The sequence below is a fragment of the Alosa sapidissima genome, chromosome 1, assembly GCF_018492685.1.
Source record: "Alosa sapidissima isolate fAloSap1 chromosome 1, fAloSap1.pri, whole genome shotgun sequence".
NCBI lineage: Eukaryota > Metazoa > Chordata > Actinopteri > Clupeiformes > Clupeidae > Alosa > Alosa sapidissima.
This window is the reverse complement of record NC_055957.1, coordinates 54,052,377-54,064,435: the sequence shown is the minus strand read 5'-3', so window position 1 is coordinate 54,064,435 and position 12,059 is coordinate 54,052,377. Positions and strand designations below refer to the sequence as shown.

The 12,059-nt window shown below is 38.4% G+C and overlaps 1 protein-coding gene across 5 annotated transcripts in view; it reads right to left on the bottom strand.

The window, feature by feature from the left end:
- Position 1: 1 nt before the first annotated feature.
- glmna (glomulin, FKBP associated protein a) overlaps positions 2-12,059 on the bottom strand; it is a 40,059-nt gene continuing 28,001 nt past the window's right edge. For all 5 annotated transcript variants that reach the window (XM_042109407.1, XM_042109392.1, XM_042109401.1 and 2 more), the window contains exons 9-19: positions 10,795-10,848; positions 10,482-10,512; positions 8,265-8,354; positions 8,141-8,182; positions 7,924-7,997; positions 5,599-5,683; positions 1,211-1,320; positions 1,043-1,106; positions 835-964; positions 623-702; positions 2-301 (exon numbers count right to left, since the gene is read on the bottom strand). In XM_042109407.1, the coding sequence (XP_041965341.1) occupies positions 218-301; positions 623-702; positions 835-964; positions 1,043-1,106; positions 1,211-1,320; positions 5,599-5,683; positions 7,924-7,997; positions 8,141-8,182; positions 8,265-8,354; positions 10,482-10,512; positions 10,795-10,848 (844 nt within the window). In that variant the 3' untranslated portion in view covers positions 2-217. The remainder of the gene's footprint in view (positions 302-622; positions 703-834; positions 965-1,042; positions 1,107-1,210; positions 1,321-5,598; positions 5,684-7,923; positions 7,998-8,140; positions 8,183-8,264; positions 8,355-10,481; positions 10,513-10,794; positions 10,849-12,059) is intronic.

Genomic DNA, 12,059 nt, shown 5'->3' with positions numbered 1-12,059 from the left:
GTCTTGGTAACAATGTTTATTAACACAATCACAATGAATTTACCAGGGGTTCTTCATTCAGATTTTAACAAATTACCTGATAGTAAATTATGGGGCGGTGAAGTTTGAAAACACTTGGAATTTTAACATCATAACATTTATTTTTTATGACTCTGTTCCATTCCAGAAACCTTAATCATAATGTGATTCTTGGGCTTTAATGGCCTCTTTCCACAGTTTAAGGTAGGGTCTCCATAATCTCTTCAATTCTCACCAGGACACTCTCAATCAATTCAAACGTAAACAAGGCAGAATGAAGAGCCTAGGACAATAGAGCATTAGGTTATTAAATTTCATTGTCACTCAGCTGTACACTTAAAAAAAAATATGTTGAAAGACTGACTACAATAACAAAAATATAGCCACAAGAAGCTAGCGTCCAATACTATATAACAATTCAGGTGTGAGAACTGGATCACTGGATACTAAGTAAAAAGTATGCCAAGTTAATACTTTAGATTGAGAAGTTAGCATGAATGCTTAAATTGTTCATGACTGCATCCTGCTGTTTGGCCCTGCTGACATGTCCCTTAAAATCAGGTTAATGTTGCATCACATCTTACATATTTTAACCACAAATCACCTGAATCTGTAGTTCTGGTGTAAGATTTGGTAGAATCTCATTTCCCACAGTAATCGTGCAGACGGCTCCCGAGTCATTTTCTGACAGAGTAATAAACAGCCAGCTTGGTTAAGAAAACAAATACTCAGCTGAAATGGGACATGGAAATGCAGTAATGTGAAAAATACTGTCAATTATTTCATTAAGAAAGCTTATCTTTCACAGCATCTCACCTTTGTTTGTGTCCTTTACTTGAGTATTTTTCAGCTCTGCCTGATAATGAGCCTTAGACATATTCAGACCCAGGCGTAATGGCTTCATGAAGCGGTCGTGAATTGTGTGCACTTCCAACCATATCCCCGTCTTGAAACAATTCACATGGAAATTCTGATGCACTGCTTATCACACCAATAGCTTTTATAGATCATATATTGCGCTTACCTCATTGTCACATTCTTTGTCTCTTATTAGCAAATATCGCAGAAGGTTTAGGGCTTCCATTATCCTTTTAAATTATATACATTGAATGAATTATTGTCAGTACATTAACCTAAAAGTCCCAACATGCACATCTATTCATGAAAACTGTGTCTTGCAATGCCATCTCACCTGTCCAGGTTTTGCAACAAATCTGTTTCGGGACCCTGTGGAAGGCACAGGACCAGTCGCAGTAAAGGCAGAAAATTGATTCCTCGGAACCAAATATTCTCGTTTCCTGGCTGGAAAGAAAGAAGTCACTGTACTGATATTGACCATGGTGTATATGACACATTATTTTAAAAGATATGGTAATTATGCTCTAGCATTGTGAAAGCAAAACCTTCATTTTGGAAAACTATCAAATAGATATGAATGAATAGGCCTTACATCTCATGGCAATAACAAATCCTGTATCTCAAAATATTAGAATAAAGAAATGTCAACCTTCTGAAAAGTAATTAACTAGTTTGAAAGTCAATTTATGCACTCAATACCTATTAGGGGTTTATTTTGCATAAATGAATGTGATGTGGCATGGAGGCAATCTGCCTCATTTTTCTCTTTTCAATTCATTGACATTCAATCATATCACAATCGCAATATCTGAGAAAAATCCCAATTAGATATTTTCCCCAAATCGTGCAGCCCTAGTAGACAGCCAGTCCTTCAGCCAGACAGCCAGTCCCTCAGCAGTGACCTTCTGTGGCTTACGGCTTCTACACACAGTTGCGTTCCGTCAACGCATGCCAGTGGGTGTTCCCGACGGTAGCTATGCAAATTACTTGAAGTATAACCGTAATTTGATTGGTTGGTGCGGTCCGTCGATTGGCTTGATTGGCCGGTGCTGCCTGTTGGTGCAGCAACAGCTGAACTTCTCAACGTGAGCGACGGGAGAAACGCGACGCAACGGACCCACAATTCAGTTCGGCAACGGATGACGTGAGCCCATGTAAAGTGAATGGGATGTGTCTCCAGCACTGCAACACACGCAACTGTGTGTAGAAGCCGTTACCCTCCTTGTGGAGGGTGTCAGTGAGTGTCTTCTGGATAACTGTCATGAGCTGAGAGCCGTATCATCAAGATTAAAACAAAGAAATGCTTCAAATATTTCACTTTGTGTGATGAATCTCGAATACAGTGGGGAAAATATTGAACGTGTCAACATTTTTTTCAGTAAATATATATTTCCAATGAGGCTATTCACATTACATTTTCAGCAGACTTTGGTATAAACTCAAGAAATACACACAAATAAAAAATCCAAACATTTAAGTCCATAAATAAATTAATTGAATGACAAAAAATACCCCAATTAAAATACTTTGTGGCAAAGCCTTCAAATGACCGCTTCAATACATTTTCTGTGTGAATAAACCAGTGTTTTTCAACTTTTTTTGAGCCACATTTTTTACATTAAAAAATCCTGTGGCACACCAACCAAAAATGTAACAAAGTTACACACTGTAGCCTAATACAGCAAAAATAATGACAATTTAGTCTCTCCATTTGTTTACAGTTCAGTTCAGTGTCTGCTTTTTTTCTTTTTTAAGTAAGCCTATCCATTGTATCCATCTGCTGGACTGAGGTGTAATGCAAGTGTAACCTGTAGCCTCGTTCTGGCCGCCGGGTGAATAAGGCGAATTTAGGGGCAGGCTATAGGCGGGTCAATATAGGGTTCAACGTCAAAAAAATTGATACAAAAGGTTTTTTTTATGTATTCTGGTACTGTTGGACATGCTAAATAACATACTAAAAATCTAGTAAAATCTGACCTTGGGAAAGGGGTCATTTTCAAAATGGCCGCAAAAATGGCTGTCAACAGGTTAGAATGGCTATATCTCAATTACTATTCAGCCTACAGGGGTGAAATTGATATCAAATGATGGTCAAATTAAACAAGAATAGGATTTTAAATGTTAAAATTGAAAATGTTTCAATGCTCTACCTTTTTCAGCCATAAATTAAAATCAATGCGTTTTAATACAGAGCAAATGCAATACAGGATTATTAACCATCTCCATGGCATGGAGGAAGATAAAACATGTCTTAACTGGTGTTATATCTCATCTAGAGGTTATATGCTTTTAGAAAATATATGGTTTAGGGTGTTTGATTTGTTTTCCCTGGACTGTACATGCCAAAATGTATCTGCTTTACACTAGATTCACCAATACAGAATAGAGGGCAATGTATTGTTCATGGCATGGAGGAAGATGGGACATGTCTTAACTGGTATTATATCTCATCTGCAGGTTAAATGCTTTCAGAAAATATATAGTTTAGGATGCTTAATCTGTTTTCCCTGGACAAAAGAGGCCAACATGTATCCGCTTTACACTAGATTCGCCTATACAGAATAGAGGGCAATGTATTGTGCATTCATGGAGGAAGATGGGATATGTTTTAAATGGTGCTATATCTTATCTACAGATTATATGCTTTCAGAAAAAATATATTTTAGGGTGTTTCATTTGTTTTCCCTGGACTGTATATGCCAAAATGTATCTGCTTTACACTATATTTGCCTATACAGAATAGAGTATGTATTATGCTTGGTGTGGAGGAAGATGGAAATGCTATTTTGTTGATTAATGTTATAGTTCATGTACAGGGTATATGCTTTTACAATATGTAGAGTAGAGTTTGCAAGTAAGTGGCTGTTTTATGACTTTAATGAACCATGACCCATGTACTGTATAGGCATGCATTGTATATTTGTGTAGATCAATAATTGTTGGCATCTATCACTAGGGGGGAGCTAATTAAACTGAATCTTAAACTATATGCATAAGTAGATCAGAAATAATTATTATATCATTATTCATCATCCTCTGACTCCTCTGAAAGGAACTTGTGTGGATTGTCACATCGTTCATTTTGACACGTTCCACAGGCAGCAGTGCAAGGTAACCCATATCTTCTAAACGAACAGCGGAGTGTCTTGCAGAAATGCACACAATTAAGAACAGTTGACTGTCTCTGTACTTGGATCTAACATGAAAGAGTATTTGATTCCATTCCATTCAGTAATCAGTATCTGAAAGCTAAACTAAGGGAGCGGTACGGGAATGACATATGTTTCACAGAAGGGAAAGGTTTTGAAGGCATGGTGACACTGAGAGAGAAAACATCATGCATCCTCAGGTCCTAAGAACACTAAAAAAGGTGGAGATGAAGAGTCACCAGTGACCTCTTAATCTGATAAAACATGAAAAACACTTTCCTAGGCTGAATAATGCTTCATAGCCAAAATTAGCTTCTAGTGGCCATCTTGGATGCCATCTTGAAAATGACAAGTCTTTGAAAATTATGAACTGATACTTTAGTGTGACATATATGAATCAGTGACCTCTAAATCTGATTAAACACGAAAAACACTTTCCTAGGCTGATTAATGCTTTAGATTTTACTAGATTTTTAATATGTTATTAAGTACATCTAAATGTATCATAATCAGTTGAAAAACCTTTTGTATCAATTGTTTTGAGGTTAGGTGTTTTTTTTTTTTCATATATTGACCCGCCTACTACGTAAACTTTATATTGCTGGGGGCAAACATCTTACTGTCTATGGGCAACACTTGCCGACAATCAGTGACACCTCTCTGATTTCCAATCAGAGACACCTGTTTCTCCATTAGCCTCCAGTGATTGCTGCACCCACCATGATGGCAGCGCTTTCTCTGATCTATATATCTATATCTCTGACATGAAGAGTATTTATTATGTACTAAGTCACTACATTGCAGGCACAGGTGCTCAACAATGGCATAGCCTAGGCTACTATTTGCAACAACTAAATAATAAAAGTTTTTGGACCGATTAAGTGAAATTGGACAGTTTCTCACGGCCCACTAGTGGGAACAGTGATTAGTTTATTCCAGTGATTTTCAACCTGTTGTGATTTTGGCCCATTTTTCTAAACAGATTGTCTTTAAATCTTGAAGATTCCAGGGGCCTTCTTGTAAATCCTTAGTCTTTAGTTCCTTCTACAAATGTTCAACTGGATCCAAGTCAGGTGATTGACTGGGCCTTGGTTTTCTTTCTCTGAAACCAACTGAGTTTCCTTTGCTGTATGCTTTGAATTGTTGTCCTGCTGAAAGGTCCACCCATGTCTCATCATCCCGGTGGATGGCAAGAATTTCCCAGAAAAAATGGCTCCATTCATCGTTCTTTCAACTGTATGAGGTCTGCCAGTACCATGAGATAAAAACAATTGTACAATTGCTGCCTCCAAGTTTTTCTGGAGTCTTTACTTATAGAGTTAAATGTTGTGAATTCTTCATGTTTGTGAGTTAATACTAATGTCTGGTGAAAATTTCATGTGAATAGCCTCAATTTATTGATTTATTTCCTCCACTGTATATGAAAGTTTCACTTTTAAAATAAAATACATTTAAAATAAATTATATATATAAAAATGTACACAATATTCTATGTGTGATACGTGTTTTGAGATGCACCTGTACATGAATAATTACGGTTCCAAAATACTTAAAATGTTTCTCTTGGTCCTACCCTCAAGGAGAAGTCCACCAGATTTTTAATGTTCTTGATGACTACACCTTCTACTCCAGAGTGGTGACTTGTCTTAAACATGCACCTGCAGAGGAAGTTGGTATAACAATTATGCAGGAATGTAGCTTATACAACCATGACACAACAAATACACTTACACACACATATATCCACCATACATACAACTCACAGAAACTGTAAAAATTAAAGAGCATGTGAAGTGATTAGAAAGGTCTGGTATGGACTGACCATGTGATGCACTGACCATGTTAAGGTGCTATGGTAGAGTGTGTGCAATGGTGGTAGTGCAAAAGTGAACAGTGCAGGAATTGAACAGTGCAGTAATTTTGCTTGTTATTAAATATTAAGACTATGAAAAGACAAAAATGTAAACGTAATAGAATTGCTTAACAGAAAAGACATAATATACTTTAAGAACAATATATAACAGGGATTATTCCACTGCTTGGTTGAATTTCCCACGTAATTTAGAACGACCATTAACCTTATGTTATTTGCACACCTATGAAGTAGATCCATTTTGTTGGCCGTATCACACTTGTATATTAATTCGCCGAAGTCGTTGTGAAGTTTAAATGAACCATCACATTGCATCCGAGCTGAGCAACGGGAGAGATAGAACCAACGACTGGCCTTTGGCTGTAGCAACCATCCATTTAGAACTAGTAACGGCAGTTAGTCCTCCAAGTTGAGAAATTAGTTGATATGTGTCGGAAGAAATTAGTTCTACAAACAAGACAGTTTTAGCGATTAAAACGTTTAAATTGTAACAGGAAATGAACACAACGCAAGTGGCAACAGTGGAATAAGCGGGATAATGGACTCCAAGGTGGTCAGTTCACAGAAATTAATGCACTTTCGCGTCTTGGCCGTTTTACAACCTCGACCGTGCATTAACTTCTGTGAACAGACCACCGTGTCGTCCATTATCCCTTACTTATACAACAGTTGGGTTCTATGGAACTATTTATTGGTTCCATGAACATTTCAACTCAGACTTTGCACGGCTAATAATAAATCAGTCCCCGATACAATGCGAAGATTCTATAATGCTTTGACACAATGTAGCAATAACTGTTAAATTAAAATTAAATTCAAGTTCTCATAATTTAAAAAGGCGAGTAGCCTTGGCAATTGGAGAAAAAAATGGAGATTGATTTCCCTAAAATAACTTTTGAGTTAATATATGAAATGTCGGATGACGAAGGGGAACAGACAATCAAGCGAGGAGAGCGCATCTTCATCCAGGTGCATCCAGATTGTGTAGAAGGGCTATAACTAATATAGCCTGTAAAAACAGTCCGGTGGACAGCAGACAAAGTGATATGATGGTAGGTGCTGAGAGAGACAGGCTCATGCTGAAAAGTCCAATTCATGCTCAGTACTGCTACTAGTGGAGGGTACATGTTAAATAGATGACGTGATTAAACATATTTTCATTGGTCATTTAGATACCCAAAGCTAACTGTAGACAGAGGTGAACATTCTATTTATAAAAGCAATCTCTGCCTCTCTGGGATGCTCTTTTTCATACCCAATCGTGTTGCCAGTTACCCTAATTAGTTGTCAAACATTCCTTCTTTTGTTTTCTTATCATTACACAACTTTTCCAGCATTTTGTTACGATGGGCACTAACTTTGCAATCATTGGTCCAGGGACAATGGGCTTAATATAATTCAAATATATAAGTCACTTTGGATAAATTAATAAATGTAAATAAATGTAAATTTAGGTAGCCTACACTAGCCTTACCATCTTTTTTTAGAATATGAATTTTTGGAACTGGTCTTCCTGCCTTGATCCTAACCTTCGCACTGTATTTGAATGTATAAAAAATGGACATTGTCCTCGGATTCCATTGTAGCCTACTCTTTATTTCACAAGCAAAAAACAAGCTTTCCGTTCAAGGAAAGATTCTTAGCTGTATGACTGCAGATAACGTTCTTGCATTGGTTCACCGTTGCTGCTAAAAACAGCACCCCCTATCGCAATTGAAAATTACTGTACGGAGGAGCTTCCTCCCTTGGCCATTGAAAACGACGTGATTCACAAGCCGCTGGCGTCTGAGGCATTTATAATGGACTTCAATGAGGGGCTTGAGGAGAAACCTCCTCCATACAGTAATAAGGAGCCTCCTCTGACGCACACACATACACACACAAACAAACAGATGGTGGAGCCTATACAGCAGAACTTTACAGAGCCTGAAAATGGTTACCAAGGGGGCACAACAAAATAGGACAAACAATGTTGATGATTATTTTTGTAATAGTTACTATTACAATGAAATTTAGTGCACTTACCTAAGAAACTTGTATTTGGCCTCAATGTTAAATTTGTTGATGCTCAATTGGAACACAGACAGTCCTTTACTTCTCTGTAAAAAGATATGCTCAATGTCGGTCATATAATATCTGTCATACTGCTGTTTTTACTAGCATGGAAAACAAAAAAGAATTACCCATACACATTTTTACATTATATTTTCAACTCACAAGAACAGGCACACATCTTACTTACCAAACGGTGGACAGGACACTGCGTCATAACTTTCACCAAATTCTTAAAGAAAGCACCACATTTTATTTAAGACACTATAGCAGTAATGAGACGGTTGAAGATAGAGTTAATGTTTTTTTTTTACCTGTGGTATACTGACAAAGGTTTTCAGCTCCAGAAGCTCCACTGACAAACTGTTGTCCTCTACTCTGACCAGACTTTTTTCATACAAATCCTTGAGGAGGAAAAACGTGAGACATTTCAGGCTTTATACTTGATCATTGGATATAACAAACACTTCAATAGTGCAACAAGAAGGTACATAAACTATTCATCTACTAATCTGTGGAGACTAGCAACTAACTGTAGTCTGACGTCGTCATTCTCAATTCTAGTCAGAATTTGAGTCTAAGGGTGTTCCATTGTAGCCTCGTGAGACCATCCTGATCTCTCACGCTTCAGTTTTCCACTTGCAGATCAGTCTGGCATCATTCCAATAGAGAACATTTGGAGCAGTTCGCCAAACAAACGGCCAATCAGCGTTGGCTTTAGGTGTGGGTTTAGGTGTGACGCAACAAACAACATGACGGCATCCACAGATGAAGTGAGTGTAGCCATCACGCAAGTTTTATCCAAATTAGAAAATATTCCTGGGGAAGCTGTGAAGCTATGAGTCTCAGCCATGCAGCTGGAAGGAATGAACGACACCGACATCCTCCACGGCCGATTCCAGTCCGTAATGGAGGAAAATACTTTCTTCAGAAGTGTAGGGCCTACCTTGAAAACTTAGTGGGGATTGTCACTGATGAGGTTCATGTCACATACAAATGGTAAGTTTAAAAACGTTAACGTTAGTTACGTTACCTAACTTAATTGTAGGCTATGTTAAACGAAGGCATTAGAAGAACACTTCGTTCATCTGATTGATTGATTTGGCCCGTCGATAACCAACATAGGTGGTGATAGACAAATCATTTATTGTTTATCCAATCAGCTAACCAGTATTTTCGATCCTTCCCAAAAGTTCTCCAACAGAAAGTTCCCAGATGGACATGCAGAGCAAATGCAAAGCATCCATCTGGTGGAGTCAGGTTAGTTCCATTGGGACATGATTATAGGGTGTGTTTCAACCGATACAGGGGAGAAATGCTTCTGCACTCAATTGGATAGACCCAACCAATTACAGCAACGAAACAGCTTACCATGAGCTGTAGGAAGAACACCCGAACCATCCTTCTTCTCCACAAATGCCTTAAAATGGTTTTCTGGTGTTTTTTTAGTTATTGCGCTGTCAATATCTTGCACAACACATGATAGCGAAATCTAAGACCACGTTTACGGTATGTGTAGCAGCGTAGGCTATTCGATATAGGCTATCCCCTCCTACGTTTTTAAAAATAATTCTGTTCATACCAATGCTAAAAACAGCTGGGGAAGGGTATAAATCAGAGACTTCAAACAAACAAGGGAACATGCAAAAATGCAAGCTGGCTATTTGGCTTCTAAGACTCTGTTTACACATAGAAAAAAAAAAAGCATATATTTTTTATGTGGTTTGGCCTGAGGTTGTTTTGTTGAAAACAATTAGTTCTGAAAACAGTGGATATGTTGAAAAACTCCAGTGAAAACAGCTTTCTTGCATTTTGATATGTTGTTCAGGCAGCTAGCGGATGGTGAGGTGATGTTTGCTGTATGTAACAGAAATGTTTTAGCTTAGAAACTGCGTACATCGCTTTGAGCAACTTTAAAGGAGGACTTGGCTACTATTTCAACTTAATAAACCCATTTAGAAATCATTTGAATGGTTAAATGACCTGTTCTGGTGAAAATGGTGACATTCCCCGCTCCTCCTAGCGTCCCCAGGCGCTAGCTTGTGAACAAATCCATGTGCTTTATTGTTACTTTTTTCCACAGTTTGAAATAGCATAATGCACAACTTCTCCAGCAGAGGGGGAAATATAGTCCTACCAAGGGGGGCTTTAATTGCCTTTTTTCTATCCAATTGAGTGCAGAGGCATTTTCCCCACTGTATCTGTTGAAACACACCTCATAATCACGTCCCAATGGACCAGTTTCAGACTCAGATTTTAACTAAATTGGGTATGATGACGTCAGGCTAGTTATAATGTTAATTGTGAAAAGAAACAAATGAGTTTTGTTGCATTCAGAGCTGAAAGAGCTGTATCTATAAGGATGGCAGCTGCTGAGGTTGGAGAGGGGCAGAAAGCTGGTCTTCTCGAACCACGACATGAGATGCTGGATCATTATATAAACATATTTCTATTTTTCTTAGCTGTGGTAATTAATATTTTAGCAAGGCGGGAAATGAAGAGAGCACAGCAAGATATATTAATAAGCTTACCAGCCCCCTCTGAAGATGGGATTCCTCTGTTCTGTTGAAAGAATTAAAGTTATCACACTGGCATACAATTTAATGGCAATGTCACTGGAACACAAAATCAATAAATATGAATTACAATCAGTCACCCTTTGCAAAACATCTGTGTGTGTGGGATCCTTGTTCTACCAGTTGAACTACAGGAGCACAAGAACATACGCTGTTCTTAGACTACAATACCAAGCTAATGTGTGGATTGGAGTGGAGTGGGTGGAAAAAGACCAAGACATGGACATTTTATGGCTGTTTGACAAAAAAGGAATTATGTCAGACATACCTACTAAGCAGGAGCTCGACATATTCCATGTTACACTGTAGAATGAAAACTGGGCTAAAGCCAAAAAGAAACAGAATAATCCATGTTCAAGCTTTTTATGATAGACCAACTGAATTCACTGAGATTACATTCTTTAACCATATACATTTTATGCGACTGATAAATGGTTGTTAGTCCTTTATGTTGTGCTGAGACTCAGTTACTGAAACATTCCTTTTAGTCCCGGAGTCAAAGGCCAAAGTGTTTTCTTTGCTGTTTCTTGTTGTTGCCTAGGGGTTACAAATGAGTGGTTATGGGCTAGGTTGATGCGGGCCCTTGAGACCAACATACCATAACATTTTTGTCATCCTCAGTGCCACGGTTCAAGTAGTTATTTAGGAAAAACCCTGCATTTTTTTAGGGTTAGGCCCAGTGCTGGGACCCCTAATTAAACAAAGGTTATACAAAATTACAAAAGGTTATTAACACTGAGTGCCAAAAACGCAATATTGCGTTTTTTGTTCCCATGTGTTGAGTACCAAAAACGTAAAATTGCGTCTTTAGCTTTTTTTTTATTATTACGAAAATAGACACTCCAACATACCTTATGTGTGATTTTGGGAACTCTATAATGAATAGAACTGAAATAGATGACGATCGAAAACTCATGAAAACAAATCTGGACATTTTATCTGGACATTTTTATCATAACTCGGCTTTTGATGGTTGCCGCTTTGGGTTGAATCAGTGACGCATGCACGTCAGGTCAAAACCAGGCCATTTATTTTCGTGGGTTTATCAGTAGGTGGCAGTCTCGCTAGGTCACTTCCCAGAAACTTTACAGGCAACACTTCTCAGGTGCTGAAGGGGAAAATGAAAAAGTTGAAGAAAAAGATATTGCAGCAGGTGTGTTTTCGCCAGACAGTGCTGGATGAGTCCAACTTTCTACTAAGACAAGATGACTCTGACCACGACAATCAGGGGAGACCAGAATCACCACACAATCAGGAGAGACCACACGCCAGGTCAAAAACATTAGAAAGAGTGACTGACCACCGTGCTGAGGAGGGAGTTCCATCTCCACCACGGGCTGGGCCGAGGATGATAGGCCGAGTCACGCTTGCAAGAAGGCGATAGCGACACAGACATTACCGATCAAGAGGAGGAGGAATTATGGAGCCCGACAGCAGTAGAAATGAGGTATTATTGTTTTGTACTCCCCCCCCCGCCCCCATGGTGGTTTTGTGCTTTATGCTTTTCATGTTACTGTTGGCAAATCACTGCCC